Here is a 16803-nt window from a genome sequence, read left to right as displayed (position 1 = left end):
GCTAATGATGGGAAATGTGCATCATCATGGAAATGATTATGAGGATAGAACGATTTTATGTTCATCCAGTTCAGATCTATAAAACATGTTCAAGAATGTCTGCATAAGTAAGGAACTAGATAAGAAATCTGTAAGTTTGCTAACTGTGTCATGCAGACTACAACTATAGAGAAGACTATGCAAAAAAGTATACAGGTATGTCTGTGCAAAGAGTATAAAGAAACAAAGGGGCTAAGTTTGTTGCCATGGTGTATATGTTGGGACCTCAGTTTGTTGACATTAATGAGACCTGGCTGTCAGAAGCAATACTAGTAGCAGTTTTTCATGTGGCAGTGAGTTTCAAGCCATCTGGTGTGAGATGGAGTCTAACAAAATCAAACACATAGTTGGGTGTTATGCAGACCCAGTGGATTGGTTGCTAGTGACAAAGAAATGCATTACTAAATAAAGATGATGGTGGGAAACAAGTAATCATAATGAGGGACTTTAATTATCCAAACATTGATTGGACAGCTATGAAATCACATGAGAAGAATGAAACCGAATTTATCGAGCTGTTGTGAGACAACTTCCTCAAGCAGCATGCAACAGAAGGAACTCGAGGGCAAAGAGGGTTAGATCTGATTATAGTGTCGGGGGGGGGGGGGGTTCAGTTAAAGACATAACTATTTTGCCTCTGGTTGGTGATAGTGATCATGTAGTGCTTACTTAGAAAGTGGGTAAGTTTATGAATGTTCTTTTCAATAAAGATTATATCCTGAACTACAAAGTAGGAAATTATGACCAGCTGAGGTGTTTACTGGTTTCTGTGCCATGGTATCAGTTGTTGGATTGGAAGGATATCAACAGTGCATGGGAAATGTTTTAAAAATACTTATATCATGTAATATCAGAATGTATCCCCTAGTGTTTAAAGAATAAATAGGTGGGAGTAAAATGGATGTGTAGTCTTATTAAGCAAGAGATTCATAAGAAAAGGATAATGTGGAAGGAATACCCTGTGCATAAAAATGAAGTCAGTTATGAAGAAGTGTAAGAATCAAGCCAGAAGAGTTACAACTGTTGTATGGAAAACTAAGTCTGAGTATAAAAAGAAACTGCCTCTTCAAGCTAAAGACAACCCAAAAGAATTTTATTGTTATGCTGCAAGTAAAAGGAAGAATGAACTGAATATGAAAGAATAACTCTGCTGAATGAAGATAGTATGCAGGTAACAGATGCAGAAGAAATGATTGAACTAATGCGTGTCCATTTTTCTAAAAGCTATCAACCTGGTATATGTAACATTGTGCTGACTAGTACTTCTTAACCAGATGAAGAAACTCAGATGTATGAATAGGAGGATGTATTAGAGCTGTAGCACAAAATGAATAAAAATTTGTCAATAGGGACTGATGGGATATCAGTATGGATGCAAAAAGAGTGTTCAGGTGAACTGGCTACTCCTTTGACCAGGTTATATAATTTAAGTCTCAGAACATTGAAGATTCCACAGGAGTGGAAAGCGTGGTGCAGAGGTTGATGTCAATAACTGCTGACCTATCCGTATCTCTGGAGTGGTGGTGAAGATTTTGGAAAAGTTGGTTAGGGCTTGCATACAGAAACAAGTTTGCAGAGAATCCATACTTTGCAATGAATGGTAAGGTAAGGTCATGTTTGAGTAATTTGCTCATATTCTATAATAATGTTAACATTGAGTTAGAACACAATGATACTTTTGGATTTTGATAAAGCTTTTGACAGAATACAGCATGGAAGACCATTGTATAAATTTGAGAATATGGGATTGGATTATAAAATATTGGCATGAATAAGAGGATGGCTGACTAACATATCAATAAGTGGTAAGGGAATGCGAGTCTGCACAATTTAAGATAACCAGTTGTACACCACATGGATCAGTCCTTGGTCCATTATTATTCATTCTATACATTAATGACATTGATAAGGATTTGACAGGTGACATACAACTGTTTGCTGATGATGAAAAGATGGGTAGGGTAATCAGGAGAGTGTTGATATGTAGTACTTGCCGAATGGTTTGAATAGACTGGTATTGTAGGCATGTGAAAATGTCTGTCAGTTCAATGTCAGTAAATGTAAAGTCATGCATTTTGGTGTGATTAGATATTCTGTGTCATATTATATTGATGGGATTATGCTAGAAGAAACTGATCAGGCTACAGATCTTGAAGTTTTATTAGACAGAGAAAGTTCAAGGGCCATATACAAGGCTTTGACAAGATCTCACTTGGACTATTGTGGGCAGGTCTGGTCTCCTGGTTTCTGTGGTGATTCTGATACAGTGGAGAGAGTGTTAAAATCATATCAGGATTGTGGAATATTGATTATGAAGACAGATTGAGAATTTGTAGACTGCAGACACCAGCAAACAGGAGAAAGATGGGTTTTATGATTGAGACTTAAAAACCTTTGAAAGAATCATACAGAATTTCAGTAGATGGAATTTTTCATTTTATGGAGGATGGGGGAAAGGATGAGAGTGCAACTTTGGAAGTTTGAATGAATACCATCAAGAAGGGAGTGAGAGCTAGATTTTTTTCTATGTGAGTCTAGCTGTGTGATTGGAATGGGTTGCCATTAGATGTTGAGTGTGCAAGTAGTGTAAATGAATTGAAGAACAGATATGACAGTTGGTGCAGGTTAAATGTGGCCTCCCTCAATGAGTTCTTGACTCCCTGGAGCTCTCTTTCTTAATAATGTATTAAAATTTATCAGTTAGTTCATCAATTGCAAAATTAGGAAATAAAACTAAGTGTATAAGTCAAAACCACGTGTTCATTATTCAGGAAAGGATTCCATAAACAAGTGATTGTTTTATCCATGCTATAACTTTTGATACATATCACTTTTTTAAAATTAATATACAGAAATGTTGACAGATGAGAATTCACTTTGAACTGTTTCAGAATTAAATTTTATGTGAACAATTAAAAAATCCTTCTGGTGCAATGCATATTTACAGCCATGGGATTAAATGAGACATCCACTCTTGTATTACAAGAAGGTGCAGAAGACTTGGAATGGGAGTTGATGGTAAAGGTATTGAAAAGTTGGTCAAAAAAAAAAATTCAAGATAAGAATGTGGCACTCTGTGGGGAGAGGGGGAAAGCATGGCTTTATAAATGGTATAACATACTTCAGTAATTTTCTAAATCACTGATTTATTATTTATTCTTATTATTTTTTATATTAGAGTGACATTTGAGGAGTTGGATATGGAGAATGATGACTACATGATAATACTTCTGGATTTTTTGAAAGCATTTGATAAGTTACCACATGAGACTGTTGCACAAATTTGGATCAAATGGGGGTGGATATGGATATAAGATTGCAAATTAGCAGATACCAAAGAATAGCATATGGAATAATAGAATCCAGGAGAAAACAGGTGACTAGTGATGTGTCATAAGGTTCTACGCTTGGACCACTACTGTTTAATTTGTACATAAATGATTTGAAGGGAAAAATTCCGTTGTTTGCTGATGATGAAAAATTGTGTGGGTGTTTTAGTTAAAACAATGTAGAGGGGCTTGCAGGGTGATTTAAATAGACTTGACAGTATAGGCAACCAGTTTAATGTAAAAAAGTGTAAAGGTTATACATTTTGGGACGAAAAGACAACAAGCTGTGCAACACATTAATGGACTCTGGAAAATGGATAAAGCTAGGAATTTGGAGGTGTTTTTATGGACAGGGAGTTGAAGTTCCAAGGATATACTGCAAAAGTGGCCAAGGTCGCTCATAAGATTACTTAGTTATTGAAGAGTACACTAACAAGGATATAAGGATGCTATCATTTGTAAGGCCTTGATATGGCTAAATTTGGATTTCAGCACACCTGCATTTCTTGGGGATGAGGAAGGTGGTATAGAGGATTCAGAGGTGAGTGACCAAGGTGGAAAACGGTCCTGTGGAATGCACCTTATGATGATAGATTGAAGGCTGGGGGTTGCGAATGATGGCTTTGCAAAAAAAGTTGAAAAAGTGTTGAAAAACAGGGATGTGATCGAAAAGGAAATACTTTTGCATTTTGGACGAGGAGCAGTACAAGGGGGTCATCCCTGGAAATTGAGTAAAAATGTGTTTATGATGTGAGATCTAGATTTTTTTTTTTTTTTTTTAGCTTGGAGAGTGGTGAATGAGTTGAATTGATTGTCAGGGTCTGTTGTGAGTTTTCATACTACATGGAGGTACCCATGCAGTAATAATAATGTTTGACCATATCTGCATATGGAACAGTAAAATAAAGTAAAATAAGCCTTAAATTTCAGATTAGTTGATTTTCTTTCTTTTTTCCTTATCCCAACTGTATTTTCATTGTTATTCATTTTCAAGACTGGTCGATGAAAGTCTCCTCTCCCTCTTGAAAATATTAGCAAAATAATTTAAAATGATAATTTTTCTCTGACTTAATGGAATTTGGTATTTAAGATGTCTTTTTTTCTCCTTTTTTTTTTAAATAAAAAAACAGTTCCTTCATTTTGGTTTCAGTTGGGTCATTATAATGGCAAAATTAAGTAGAACAATTATATCTGCAGTATTTTTTATGCCCAAATTGGCTTCAGGTTCATTTGCTATGAACATGAATGGTGTCACTATAAAAAATGTTATTATGAAATTCAACTTTATTATAAGATTGTCTAATATCATTTCTTTGTATACTTAGATCTCACTGTATACACAAAGTCTCTCACAAAGTGACATTTTTATGGATTTAAGGAATGTAATTATATATTTTTCTCATATGACAAATATATTATGCTTCTGTGTTATATGTGATGATATATGATAGCATTTCAGTTTGTTTTCAATTTTGATATTTAAAGATGTTTTCACTTTAAAGTTTCACTAAACCTCTTTAATCCAAAATATTATGACATGTTCATGAAGAAAGATTTACATTAGTGTGTGATCATTGCATGTATTATCTATATACCTATGCATTATCGATTATGATAATAATTTAATAACATAATACGTGCAAAAATATTCTCCTAACAGGAAGAGAAGCACATACCAAAAATCTGAATTTGGAGGAAATTAGAGTGAAGCTTGATGGTAATACAAAGAAAGTTATTGGAAGTAAAGGGTGTGAACAGTCTTCTATTCCACATATATATGCTGTTGGTGATGTATTATATGTAAGTTTTTTTTTTCTTTAGATATTATCACTATTATTATTATCATATAGAAAAATTAGATGTTGTGTGCATACTTAATGACATTGAAGTGCATAAATCTTCATCCTGTCATTAACTAAGAAAAGTTTAAATCTGAGTGTATATCTATTCAGATACTTGGCATGTAATGGCAAGTTTGTGCAGGCAAAGAAATTTAACACTTACAGCTGAAGAATGAATGCTACAAAATTCTAGTTGGTTGCTATCACGAACTGGTCAAAAGTTTCCACGAAGAATTAATACTAACCAAAGTTGTTCCACAAATTATTTCAATTTCTTTAGTGAAAATCAGTCTTCTTTAACCCTTTAACTGCTGACGTTATATTCTATTGACATTGTCCCATGTGCTGAATTAATTTTGAAAAAAATTTATAAATAAAATCAATTAAAATTCTTGCTGAAGTAAGAAGTCTGGACTGCATCATACATTCTTGATATACACTTGTTCACTCACAAAAATGGCAATAATAGTGTTTTATAAAATTTGCATAATCAAGGGGTGTCCACTTGATTATGCAAATTTCACACATTAATTTATGTAGAATCACCAGGATCTTCTTTATCTGAAGTACACAATTCACTTAACTCGGACAATTCTTCTCCCGACTCATTTGTTGTTAACAATTCATCAATTTGATCATCAGTAAGATAACACGGATATTTACTGGTAGATGCCATATTGTAACATCCCGGAAATCCCCGCAGTCACGTGGTTTATGCATCGTGCTGCATATTATTATTATTTGTGACACCTCCAAGGAGTCTGAAGACTCATCGCAGGAGGACACCTACTGTACAACTCTCAGTCTCCACCTGAACCTCTAATACCAGTCATCCACATTAATGCCATCTACTGCCCTCTGCCACAACTAGTATTTTTTGTCTGTAAATTGCATGTGTTCTGAAGGGCCGATTTGTTTGTATGCGGGCTGAAAAACCCAAGTTTCTGGGAGAATAAACCCTGCTACCTCCGTATGAGATCGGCTAACACACCTTCGATTGAAAAAGTCCATATATGAAGGTTCCTCCCGTCATGACGAGAATTGAACGTAGGCCTTTTCCAATCGAAGAGCGCAATGTACTGTCGTTCTTCCAATTGTGTTATGGAGGCGCTTAATATGATTAGTTGCACCAGTTCAAATTTTTCTCTTTAGACGTCACAGAAGGACAGAAATCCAAGTCAAATAAACTTCAATTGGTTGGCAATAGATGGAGGAACCTACCCGCGAAGTTTGAATATCTTATGATGATTCTTTCCATACTAAAAAATTGTCTGAATATGGGAGGCGCACCAACCATTGAAATCGAGTTAACTCGATTGTAGCAAGGTCGCCATTTTTTTCCATGCTAGAGTTAACTCGACCGTAGCAGTTAAAGGGTTAAATTACTACTAGCTGAATATTTTGAGAATGTCTTGATGAAAATATATTCCTCATGTATATATTAGTTTCTTATATATTACTATAAGTTACCATGGATATAGAAAAAAATTAAAACAGAATAATTCATAAATTGCACTAATACTTTTGGTATTACAGCATATTGTGTTTTGTGTATCATGGGTACTTTGACATCTTTTAATAATACTGTATGGCATTGTTATTTGGTAACAGTGCATGTTGCTATTATAGTACCTTCAAATGAAGTGGTAAATGTGATAAATATTTAGGTTGTAGTTTTTTTATCATCCACTGTGAGATACCACTATCCTGCTTATTGAGGCCTAAAGTTTACAGAGCAGGGAAATCAAATTATTTTATCTTTGCTCACCCACAGTAGTCTATATTTTCATGGAGGGATTAAAAATAAGTGTGTGTATTTATGTTAAAATATTAAATTAGCAAGATTTTTTTTTTTTTTTTTTTTAATATTAGGAATATTAAGAAGCAAGTTAGTTGCATCGGCAAAGTCATGACCAATTAATTCTAGGGAGAGGGCAGTTAAAATTAGAGAGGATGTATTTTAGGTTGCATTCCTTGGAGAAAACAGTATGAGGAAAAATACTTCAGAAAACTGAGAGATGGTATCTTTCTGGTGAAAGACATCATTCATATATAAGGACAGCAAACTGAATATCTCCTCTCGAGATATTCACTTTTCTGTCCTTGTATAGTAAGAATTGATTTGGTTAGTTCATCTGTGCAGAAGTTTGGAAAGGAGAAGAAAATTATGTCAGGAGGTCAGTTTTGTCTTTTTGTCTTTGAATAATGTTCTGCTGTATTGCCTTAATGTGAAAAAAGTGGAAGCACGACTGGGATGTTTTGTGCAGCTGTTGCAAGCTGCAGTGTAGACCGGATAAATTGATTTTTTTTGTTTTGTGTCGGTTATGGTTTGCAGAATTTTTACTTAGATTGCCTTGTTGTGCTTGCTAGTGAACTAAGGATTGAATAGTATGGCAGGCCATTATTATTATCATCAACAGGCCTCTATGGAGTCAAGAGAATCATTGTAGGAGGTCCCACTCTCACATACACAGCTCATCATACCTTGACTTAAATGCATTCACTGTCCCTGCATCACCACTCTTAGGCAGTGCATTCCAATCACCTACCACTATTTATGCAAAACATCTACTTCTCATCCCCACCTTATACAGTTCCAGGGATGGCCTCTCGTTTCCCCTCCCATCTCCAGATATTCTATGAAAACTCTCATCCATGCTACTCTCCTTATCAACTTATGTTTCGATCATGTCTCCCCCTCTTCCTTCTTTCCACTAGGCTTTGTAATTTGCATTCTCTCAGTCTGTCCTCATATTCCACATTCCAGAGACAAGAAACCAGCTTAGTTAATTGTCTCTGAACCCTCTCTAGCATCTCATCATCCTTTTGAAAACCTGGTGACCAAATCTGTGCACAGTAATCTATATGCAGCCTGATCAAAGTCTTGTACAATGGAATCAAAACATCCTTACTTCTATCAGTGTTCTCTGCATCATTCCCATAATCCACTGTGTTGTCTTTACAATGTTAGCTAAATGTCCACTAAATTTCAAGTCCAAATTCACCATAACCCCCAAATCTTTCATCTCCTCCACCTCCTCTAAAATATCCCAACGAATGCTATACTCTGCTATCCCCATCTTTGCATTCCAAATTTTATAACCTTATACTTTGCAACATTAAACTGATGACCCACACACTCATTCATTCAGTCTATTTAGATTGCAAACTACAACATCTGCTCTACTTATCGTAACTCTCCCCAGCTTTGCATCATCGGCAAACAACTGTATATCACTATTTAAGTTCATTCCAATCTCATTTACATACAAATTAAACAACAATGGCTCCAAAACAGATCCCTGGGGCATGCCACTAGTGACTTTCCTCTTCTAGGATATCCCTCCCCCCATACACAACCTACTAATACCTATCAGACAACCAATCTCCAATCCAATGCACTAATCTACTATCCAATTCCATCTGTTCCAAGTTAACTACTAGTTTGTCATATGGAAATCTATCAAAAGCCTTTGCAAAATCTAAATATACGATCGTATATGCATCCCCCTTGTCCAATGCATTCATCACCTTGTTATAATAAGTAAGCAGATTGCTAAAATACTATCTTCCTTTAGCAAACCCATGCTGTCCATTAAAGAGAATTCTGCTGTCCACCCAGTTCTGAATCCTTGTCCTCACCAACTTCTCCAACTCCTTGACCACAACTCCAGACCAGCAGACTGGTTCTATAATTTGAAGCCTTACTCTAATCACTCCCTTTATGAAGCGGAACAATCATTCCACTTCCTTTGGGATCTGGGCTAATCTAAGACTCATTAAAAATGTACATTAAAGCTGTTGTTAATTCCCTGGAACGTTCCCTCAAGACATGGTGATATACCATCAAAGTCCCATGGCCTTGTTGACATCAAGTTTACTCAGTTCCTCATATACTTCCTGCTCACTCACCATCAGTGGTTCCTTCGCCATTCCCACTGCTCTCAAGTTCTGCAATATGTTAAAATCTCAAGGATGGAATAGTTTAATGAACTGCTCATTAAACACCTCTACTATATCCTCAGTGTTTAGCATTCTCCCATTATCACTGACCAACATCATCCTCCCATAATCATTGTTCCTTCTGCTGGAAGAATAAAAAAAACTCCCTAGGATTGCTTGTTCTTTGTACTCCTCATCTAACTGATTATCTCTACTCATCTTGTGCTGCCTCCATAATGCCTTTTTCTTCCAGATTGTGTGCTTCACCTCTTCAGTCATCCATTTACACCTACCTTATTTAATCTCCTAACCTTTGGAATATACTCTGTCATTGCCTTTGCCAGGTACTTCCCTGAATAGACCAAGCAGCATTTGGTTTCCTTCACCTACAATTCCTCATTCGATGACATTGCTGCAAGCTGCCTCCTGAATTTGTCATAATCACCTGTCTTATAGTTCCACATATAACTCTTTCTCACAAAAGTCCTGATATGGCCAGCTACCACCCAAGTGATCACTTCATGGTCACTTTCACCAATTGGAAGAAGATGTGACACTTCATTTACAACAATATTTTCTGATGAGATAATCAAATCCATGACCAGTGGGATCCATGTGTGAAATCTGGTATGTACTTTTAAGGTAGTTATCCATTAAAAACTAAACAAATTCATTCTCTTTTGTTCCTGATGCTGTCTCTTCATTCCAGTCTATATTACCATAATTGAAATTGTCCATAATGATCACTCTTTTCTTATTAGCCAGACCAATTTGCCTAAACATTTCCTTCTCACTGTCCTCTACATTACCAGGTCTATAGTAACACCTTACTAAACATTTCATCCTGTCTACCTCCACTTCACACCATACTGCTTTAAAACCACTGTAAGCATTTGTTCTTTGCATCTCCACCATAGATGGGCACAACTCCTCTGCTATCATCAGTAATATTCCTCCTACCTTTTTGCTTTGTCTGTCTTCATGAAAGACTACATATCCCTCCATCTATTCCTGTTAGAATGCCATCCTTATTCAACAATGTCTCACTTATACCAACAATTTTTGGGCAAATGAACTCTATCAATGCTACAATTTCATTCCTCTTGTTTCAAATACTTCTAGCATTTGTAAACATACACACTAGCTCATTTTGTTTCTGTAATAAGTCCCACTAACCCGATTTATTGGATATGACTCCTCCACTCTTCCCTATCCATTCCTGTCTATCATCACTGATATTACACCCCTCCCCAGACCTAAATGCCACCCCACATCCTTGACTCTCTTAAACCTTTATTCCACCAAGAATCATTTTAGTGATTTAGTCAGTGCTGATGTGTGGATTAGGAAAGTGAAAATCAGTAATCAAGTCCAGCCATAGGAAGAAAGAGTGAAAACATGGAGGTCAAACCATTTGACATCATTGTGGTTGCCAAAGGACATGAGGGCTGAGAGTGGCATTCCATAAAAAAAGAAAACTTGGGTGAGGTAGCAACTTTTCTGTATTTCTTCCAAGAAAAAAGAAAAATATGTGAAAGGAAAATAATGGCTTCAACCATCGTTGTTAACTTGTATGAGTTTTTTAAGTTATAAGTATTTTATTTTCTTTAATAAGTTTCCAAACTTTTTGCATATTTTTACTTTTGACCATCAGTGTTGCTGATTGTTACACAAGTAATCCTCAGTATATGGCAAGCAATAATGGGTCATATTTTGAAGGAAGCACATACATTTAGAACCGTCTGCAGTTAGAATTAATGACAAAATATTTATAGTAAATAAAGAAAATTCAGAAGAATCGTAACTGGCTTCTCCGATCAGCATTAAAGTTATTGCCAGCTGTCTGGAAGGTAGTTATACCAAATGATCATTACATAATATCATTCTGACAATATGCCTGAATGATGTTATGTGATGTAGCGATGTCATAATATAGACTTCTGCATCTATTATGAAACTGACTTTGTATATGATTTTTTTATCAGCTTCAGATATTTATTAATTATATGCATAAAATATCTATATAAGTAGTAACCTCTCTCACTAAGGTTATACCTATTTCTGAAGTTTATCACTTTTTTTTTTCAACTAACCATTCTCTTATAGCATAATCAAAAAAAAAAAACAAAAAAAAACAACTAACATTCTGAAATTTAGCAGAAAATAAAAAGAAAAAAGATATCTTAGGCTCAAGGCAGCCATGAGTCTAAGATGAACTCTGAAATTTAGATAACAATCAAATAATTGCAGTCACAGTCCTGATTCTAAAATGAATCAGAATTCTGAGCTAAACTCTGGGATGCAAAAAGGTTCTTGAATTATATTTTTTGATAACATTGCTACTGTAATAACTGAATTGAACAGATCTATAATCTTATTACAGGGCAAACCAGAATTAACTCCTGTTGCTATAAAAGCAGGAAAATTACTGGCACAAAGGCTATTTGGAGGTGCTTCAGAACACATGGACTATAAAAATGTAAGGAAAACTATGTTTGTTTTTTTTATTTTATTTAGTAAAACACTGTTTATATGTGGAAATATCTTTAATTTATTTAGTCTGTGTTGTGACCTATTTAGCTTTTTATCCTATACATGAAAGGCAGAATAGCCTATGGCATTACTGACCCCTCCCTCACACAGCTCAGATGCTGTGTGAGGGAGGGGTCAGTAATACAGTAATCTGTTTGATATTCTTCTTGCATTGCTGAAGATTTTAATCTTTTGGAAATGCTTCATGAGGGGGAATGTTTCACAGAATTGAGGTGGAAGGAATGAAAAATGACTGGGAGTAGAAGGTTAGGTGAGTTTGCAGCTCGACTGTAAAAGGATGCCGAGCAGCTGTAGTATAAGTGTCTGTAGATCCAGTAGAAATATGAGGCATACAGGGTGCTAGTTTTGCTGAACGATGGCCGTGGAAATATCTGTAGAAGAGACACAATGCAGAAATTGATCTTCTTTGAGATAGTGGCTGAAGAGAGTCCATAAGATAAGTGTCATTTATCAACTGGACTGCCCTTTTCTGAACAGCATCAAGAATTTTAAGGAGGTCTTAGGTGCACTACCCCATACATGAGAGTAGTATTCCAATGTTGGTCAGATTTGGGATTTGTACAGAGTAAGTAACTGTTATGCAGAGAAGTGCCATCTTGACCAGAAAAGGTTTCCCAGTTTTTTGGAAGCTATTGATGCTATAGAAGTGCTGTCAGGAAAGGTTTGGAGTAAGAGTCAGTCTGAGAAGAGAGATTTGGTTTTGACTGTTGAGCTCAGCATTATCAAAAGTAAGCAGAGAAGATCTCAGGTCTTTTTTTACAAAAAAACAAACGTGCATTTTGGAGGCATTGAAGTTGACCAGGTTGTTTTCATGTTAATCACAGATTCTGTGAAGATTAGTGTTCAGAGCACTTATTATAGATCTTGAAGCATGAGATGTTTGAGCGCTCAAGGCCTGTCATATGAGTAGGACAAGTGGAGCATGCTATCATCAATTCAGACATTCAAAACTATGAATAGGGTTTGTAATCAACGAGAGCAGGTCATTTATATAAATCAGGAAGAGGGTGGGTGAAATGACAGAGCCTTGGGGGACTGTCATTTATCAACATTGACAGGAAAGTCTGAGGAGAGAAGACCATCCACCATTACACATAGGAATTGATTTGAGAAAACTGGCAATCCCTTTACACAAGGACGAAGACAATCCAAATGATGGTAACTTGTTGAGAAGCCCTCAATGCCAGACCCTATCAAAAACCTTGGAGATGAGAGCCGCACAGGTTTCTCCAAACCTTTCCATGGAATGACTCCAAATGTAAGTGACATATGCCAGATCTCCTGTGGATCTGGAGTGGCAAAATCAATACTGGTGGTCACTAATTAGCAGTTCTCAAGTTGTTGAAGAAGCTGAACATTGATAACCTTCTCCATTAGACAGAACTGGTGTAAGATCAAAAGGGTCACTAGCTTGATAGTAAACATGTAACTCCTTTTTTCAGAACTGGTTCTATATGAGCTTTCTTCCATGCTGAAAGGTGGATGTCACTGAGTATAGTTTAGTGAATAGATGATGGGGACAAGTGTTAGTTTAGGAGCACATCTCTGGATCACAGTGGGTGGAATTTCATCAGAACTAACTGCCCTTTTATTTAATCTTATTTAATTTATATGCAGATATAACTACATTAGTGATTACAAGACTACAGTGATTCTAAATGATTTATCCATAATTGAATCTCCAATAAGTAAATGAATCTAATCTCTGGGTGGGGAGAGATTCTGAAAACTTAAGAACCAAGAAATAAGATAAAGTGGATCATGGAATAACAGATAGCAAAGTAGATCAAATAACTGACCTTTAGGCTGCTTCAGATTTTAAAATAGTCTAAAGGCCTTTTGTTTAATTTGATCCCACTCACAAAAGGTTGTAAGCCTATATGGTATATTAGTCCTGTGAGTGGGCTAAGGATTTAAATTTTTTTTAATATAATTTTATATATATATATATATATATATTTTTTTTTTTTTTTATTTTACATAGCCAAAAGTGGAAAATTTTCACTTTTCCACTTTTGGCTATGTGGTCTCACATCAAGCAGTGAAATTTATCTCCAACTTAAAGACAATCACAAACATCCATGTCCATGGTGTGATTTGAACCTGCAGCCCATTGGTCAGAGAGTGGATATGCTGACCACTTGGCCAACCAGGCCAGCAAAAATTCTAGTCTTGAGATTCTTATTAACACATAGTGAAGTATATTGTAATGATTAACAAATTTAACCATCATTTTGGTCAGACTTCCTGACCAGCATTTAGTTACTTTTAATATCACTGGCATTTATTTGTATGCTGATAATGCCCCCCCCACCACCAACTTGTTACTTTTAATTCAGTATATCTTCCAATTTCTTATTAATTTGTTGGTTTGGGTTTGAATGATTACCTACCATTTGCCTCTTGCACACAGGCAAAGAAGTAAAAACCTTTTTTAAACTAATATTCACTTCTAGTTATATATATCACTCCAACCTGTAGGTCTGAATATGTAGTGCATTTAGTGCCTTAAGGAATCCAGTCTGCAGATCAAACACAGTACTTTTTTGTCAATTCAAGCCTTTATGTTTGTGAGCAGACACAACATCCACTCAGCCAGTGAGTCCAGCAGTTGTAATGTGATCACAAAAACACAGATACAAGTAACGGTACAATTCTTAAGCTATCCTTAATATCTCTATTTGTGCCAGGGGTGGCCAATTTTGCTGCTGTTTTTGGAAGAGGAATGACAGTCTGAGAACACTGACAGTTTCTTGCAGCCAAATTTCTTCAGATTACTGCCAAATACTCCTAATTTGAAAAACAGTTTGGCTGCAAGCCACCACTAAAGATTTGGAAAAGTGTTTCCTCCCTAGTAAAATCAAAAAAAATTAGTCATCCAATGAGGGCATCAGGGTGGATGGGGAAAAAATCATCTGCTCACCTTTAATGAATGAGAATTTTTAGTTGATGAGTTAAAAATCTGAAAGAGGAGCTTCAGTTTAATCATCAGTTTTATTCACATAAATAAAATTCTGTGGCATATTATATTTTACCCTACTTATTGTGCCTTTTAGCACATGCAGCTATTAGAAACATCAGTTTTTGTATTATCACTGATTTTGTCATAATGGTATATGACCAGCAAGAGGGTAGTTGCATACATGATTTTATCTTTAGCATACCACAGCATAATCATTCAGGTGTGACATGGTAACTTGGAATAGTTGTACAGCAACAGTTAGTGTATTTTGTAACTGTTGATGAAATATGCAGAGTTGAATTATTAGTAGTGTATATTAACCACGCTACCGGGCAAGATGTCTATAGACGTCAAGATTATCATGGATGCGAAGCGCATATTAAAATTGTAATACCATTGATATTACATTGAAATATGTGATGGATACGAAGCCTATGAGGATGCGTATTTTATCCTTAAAATATGAATAAAATAAAACTATAACTTCGAGTATAGGAAAACTAATTGGTTTTCAGTTTTTTTTTTAATTTTTTTTTTTTAGTGTTTGGGTAGGTCTATGCAAATGGCACTTACTTTCTTAGCTCTTATAAAGACATAAGTTCATTTCTAATCATTGCTAGAGGAATTCATTTTAGAAATTATGGACTTTACAACCATGTTATAAATAATTCTTTTAATTTCTCGACGTTTCGATCTTCATATTAAGATCATCATCTGGAGTATATACAAAGATACAAGGACAAGCTGAGTTACATTACACACAGTAAGCTGAAGAAACAATGATTTGATCACCAGTTATTCTACTGGCATGACCTCTAGTGGAAAAAAAATTACAAATTAATTAATTATTTAGAAACTACATCAAAGCTAAATTTTATTTAAGATAACATGAGAAAAACATTCCTTCTTATAGATAGTCTTCTTTCAGTAACAATGATCTCCTGTTTTTAACATTACAATCATTATTTTAGATTTAGGATTCTGGATTATCTACAGTCCTGTTTATAGTTAAACAGTATTTCTCTCTAACTCTTAGAGAGAAAGGTTCCATGGGTAAAATATGTGCCTTCCATATGCTTGGGATTTTTAGACCATCATTATTGTTCAGATTGGGGTTCCTTAAATTTGCGTTCATACCATGTTTTGGTGTGATGTAAACAACTGGTACTTTTCCAGTCAATTCTATGTCAAGTGTTCAGGGCATGATCAGAAAGGCCAACTTTACCATAGTTATTATATTTAATGTATGTTCCTTTTGTCTGATAGGAATTGTGCATACTATTTCCCCTATATATGGTATATTACAGGTGCAATAAATATGGTATACTCCAGGGTGGACCAGCAGAGGGAGTGGGTCTTTGGATGAGTTGAGTAAGCTTTTTAATTTTGTATTTTTGTAGTATTCTGTTTATTTTATCTGATGTCCCTTTAATGTAAGGAATGGTTAAAGTTTTATTGTAGTCTGGTTTATCTTTGTTTTTTATTGAGGTCTTGTAGAGAATTTTGTTAATAGGGTTTTGGCTGTAACAATTTTTTAGAAAAGTATTGCTAATATTTTTAAATTTAAAGTTATCAGCAATACTTTTATGTCCCTTTAATGTAAGGAATGGTTGTAGTTTTATTGCAGTCTGGTTTATCTTTGTTTTTTATTGAGGTCTTGTAGAGAATTTTGTTAACCACCTTACCAGCCATTATGGATCAAATACGCATCCTTATACGCTTCGTATCCATCACATATTTCAATGTAATATCAATTACAATTTTACAATTTTAATTGTATTACAATATTACAATTTTAATATGCACTTTGCATCCATGGATATTTGGACGTATATATACGTCCGGGCCGGTAGCGTGGTTAATAGTGTTTTGGCTGTAACAATTTTTTAGAAAAGTATTGCTGATAACTTTAAATTTAAAGCTATCAGCAATACTTTTCTAAAAAATGGTTACAGCCAAAACACTGTTAATAAAATTCTCTACAAGACCTTAATAAAAAACAAAGAAAAACCAGATTACAATAAAACTATAACCATTCCTTACATTAAAGGGACATCAGATAAAATAAACAGAATACTACAAAAATACAACCTCAAAGCATCTTTAAACCTCCTGCAAAATTAAAAAGCTTACTCAA

The 16803-nt window shown here is 35.2% G+C and overlaps 1 protein-coding gene across 1 annotated transcript in view; it reads left to right on the top strand.

The window, feature by feature from the left end:
* LOC150107148 (thioredoxin reductase 2, mitochondrial-like) overlaps nt 1-16803 on the top strand; it is a 187839-nt gene that overhangs the window by 119820 nt on the left and 51216 nt on the right. Inside the window, exons 10-11 of the mRNA XM_090391030.1 lie at nt 5029-5168; nt 11535-11630. Coding sequence (XP_090247156.1) covers nt 5029-5168; nt 11535-11630 — 236 coding nt within the window. The remainder of the gene's footprint in view (nt 1-5028; nt 5169-11534; nt 11631-16803) is intronic.

This window comes from Typopeltis vanoorti, chromosome 4, assembly GCF_054136105.1.
Source record: "Typopeltis vanoorti isolate ZY-2024b chromosome 4, IOZ_Tvanoo_1.0, whole genome shotgun sequence".
In the NCBI taxonomy this organism is placed as follows: domain Eukaryota; kingdom Metazoa; phylum Arthropoda; class Arachnida; order Uropygi; family Thelyphonidae; genus Typopeltis; species Typopeltis vanoorti.
Note: the sequence above shows the minus strand (reverse complement) of the source record. Positions and strands in the feature narration are given on the sequence as shown.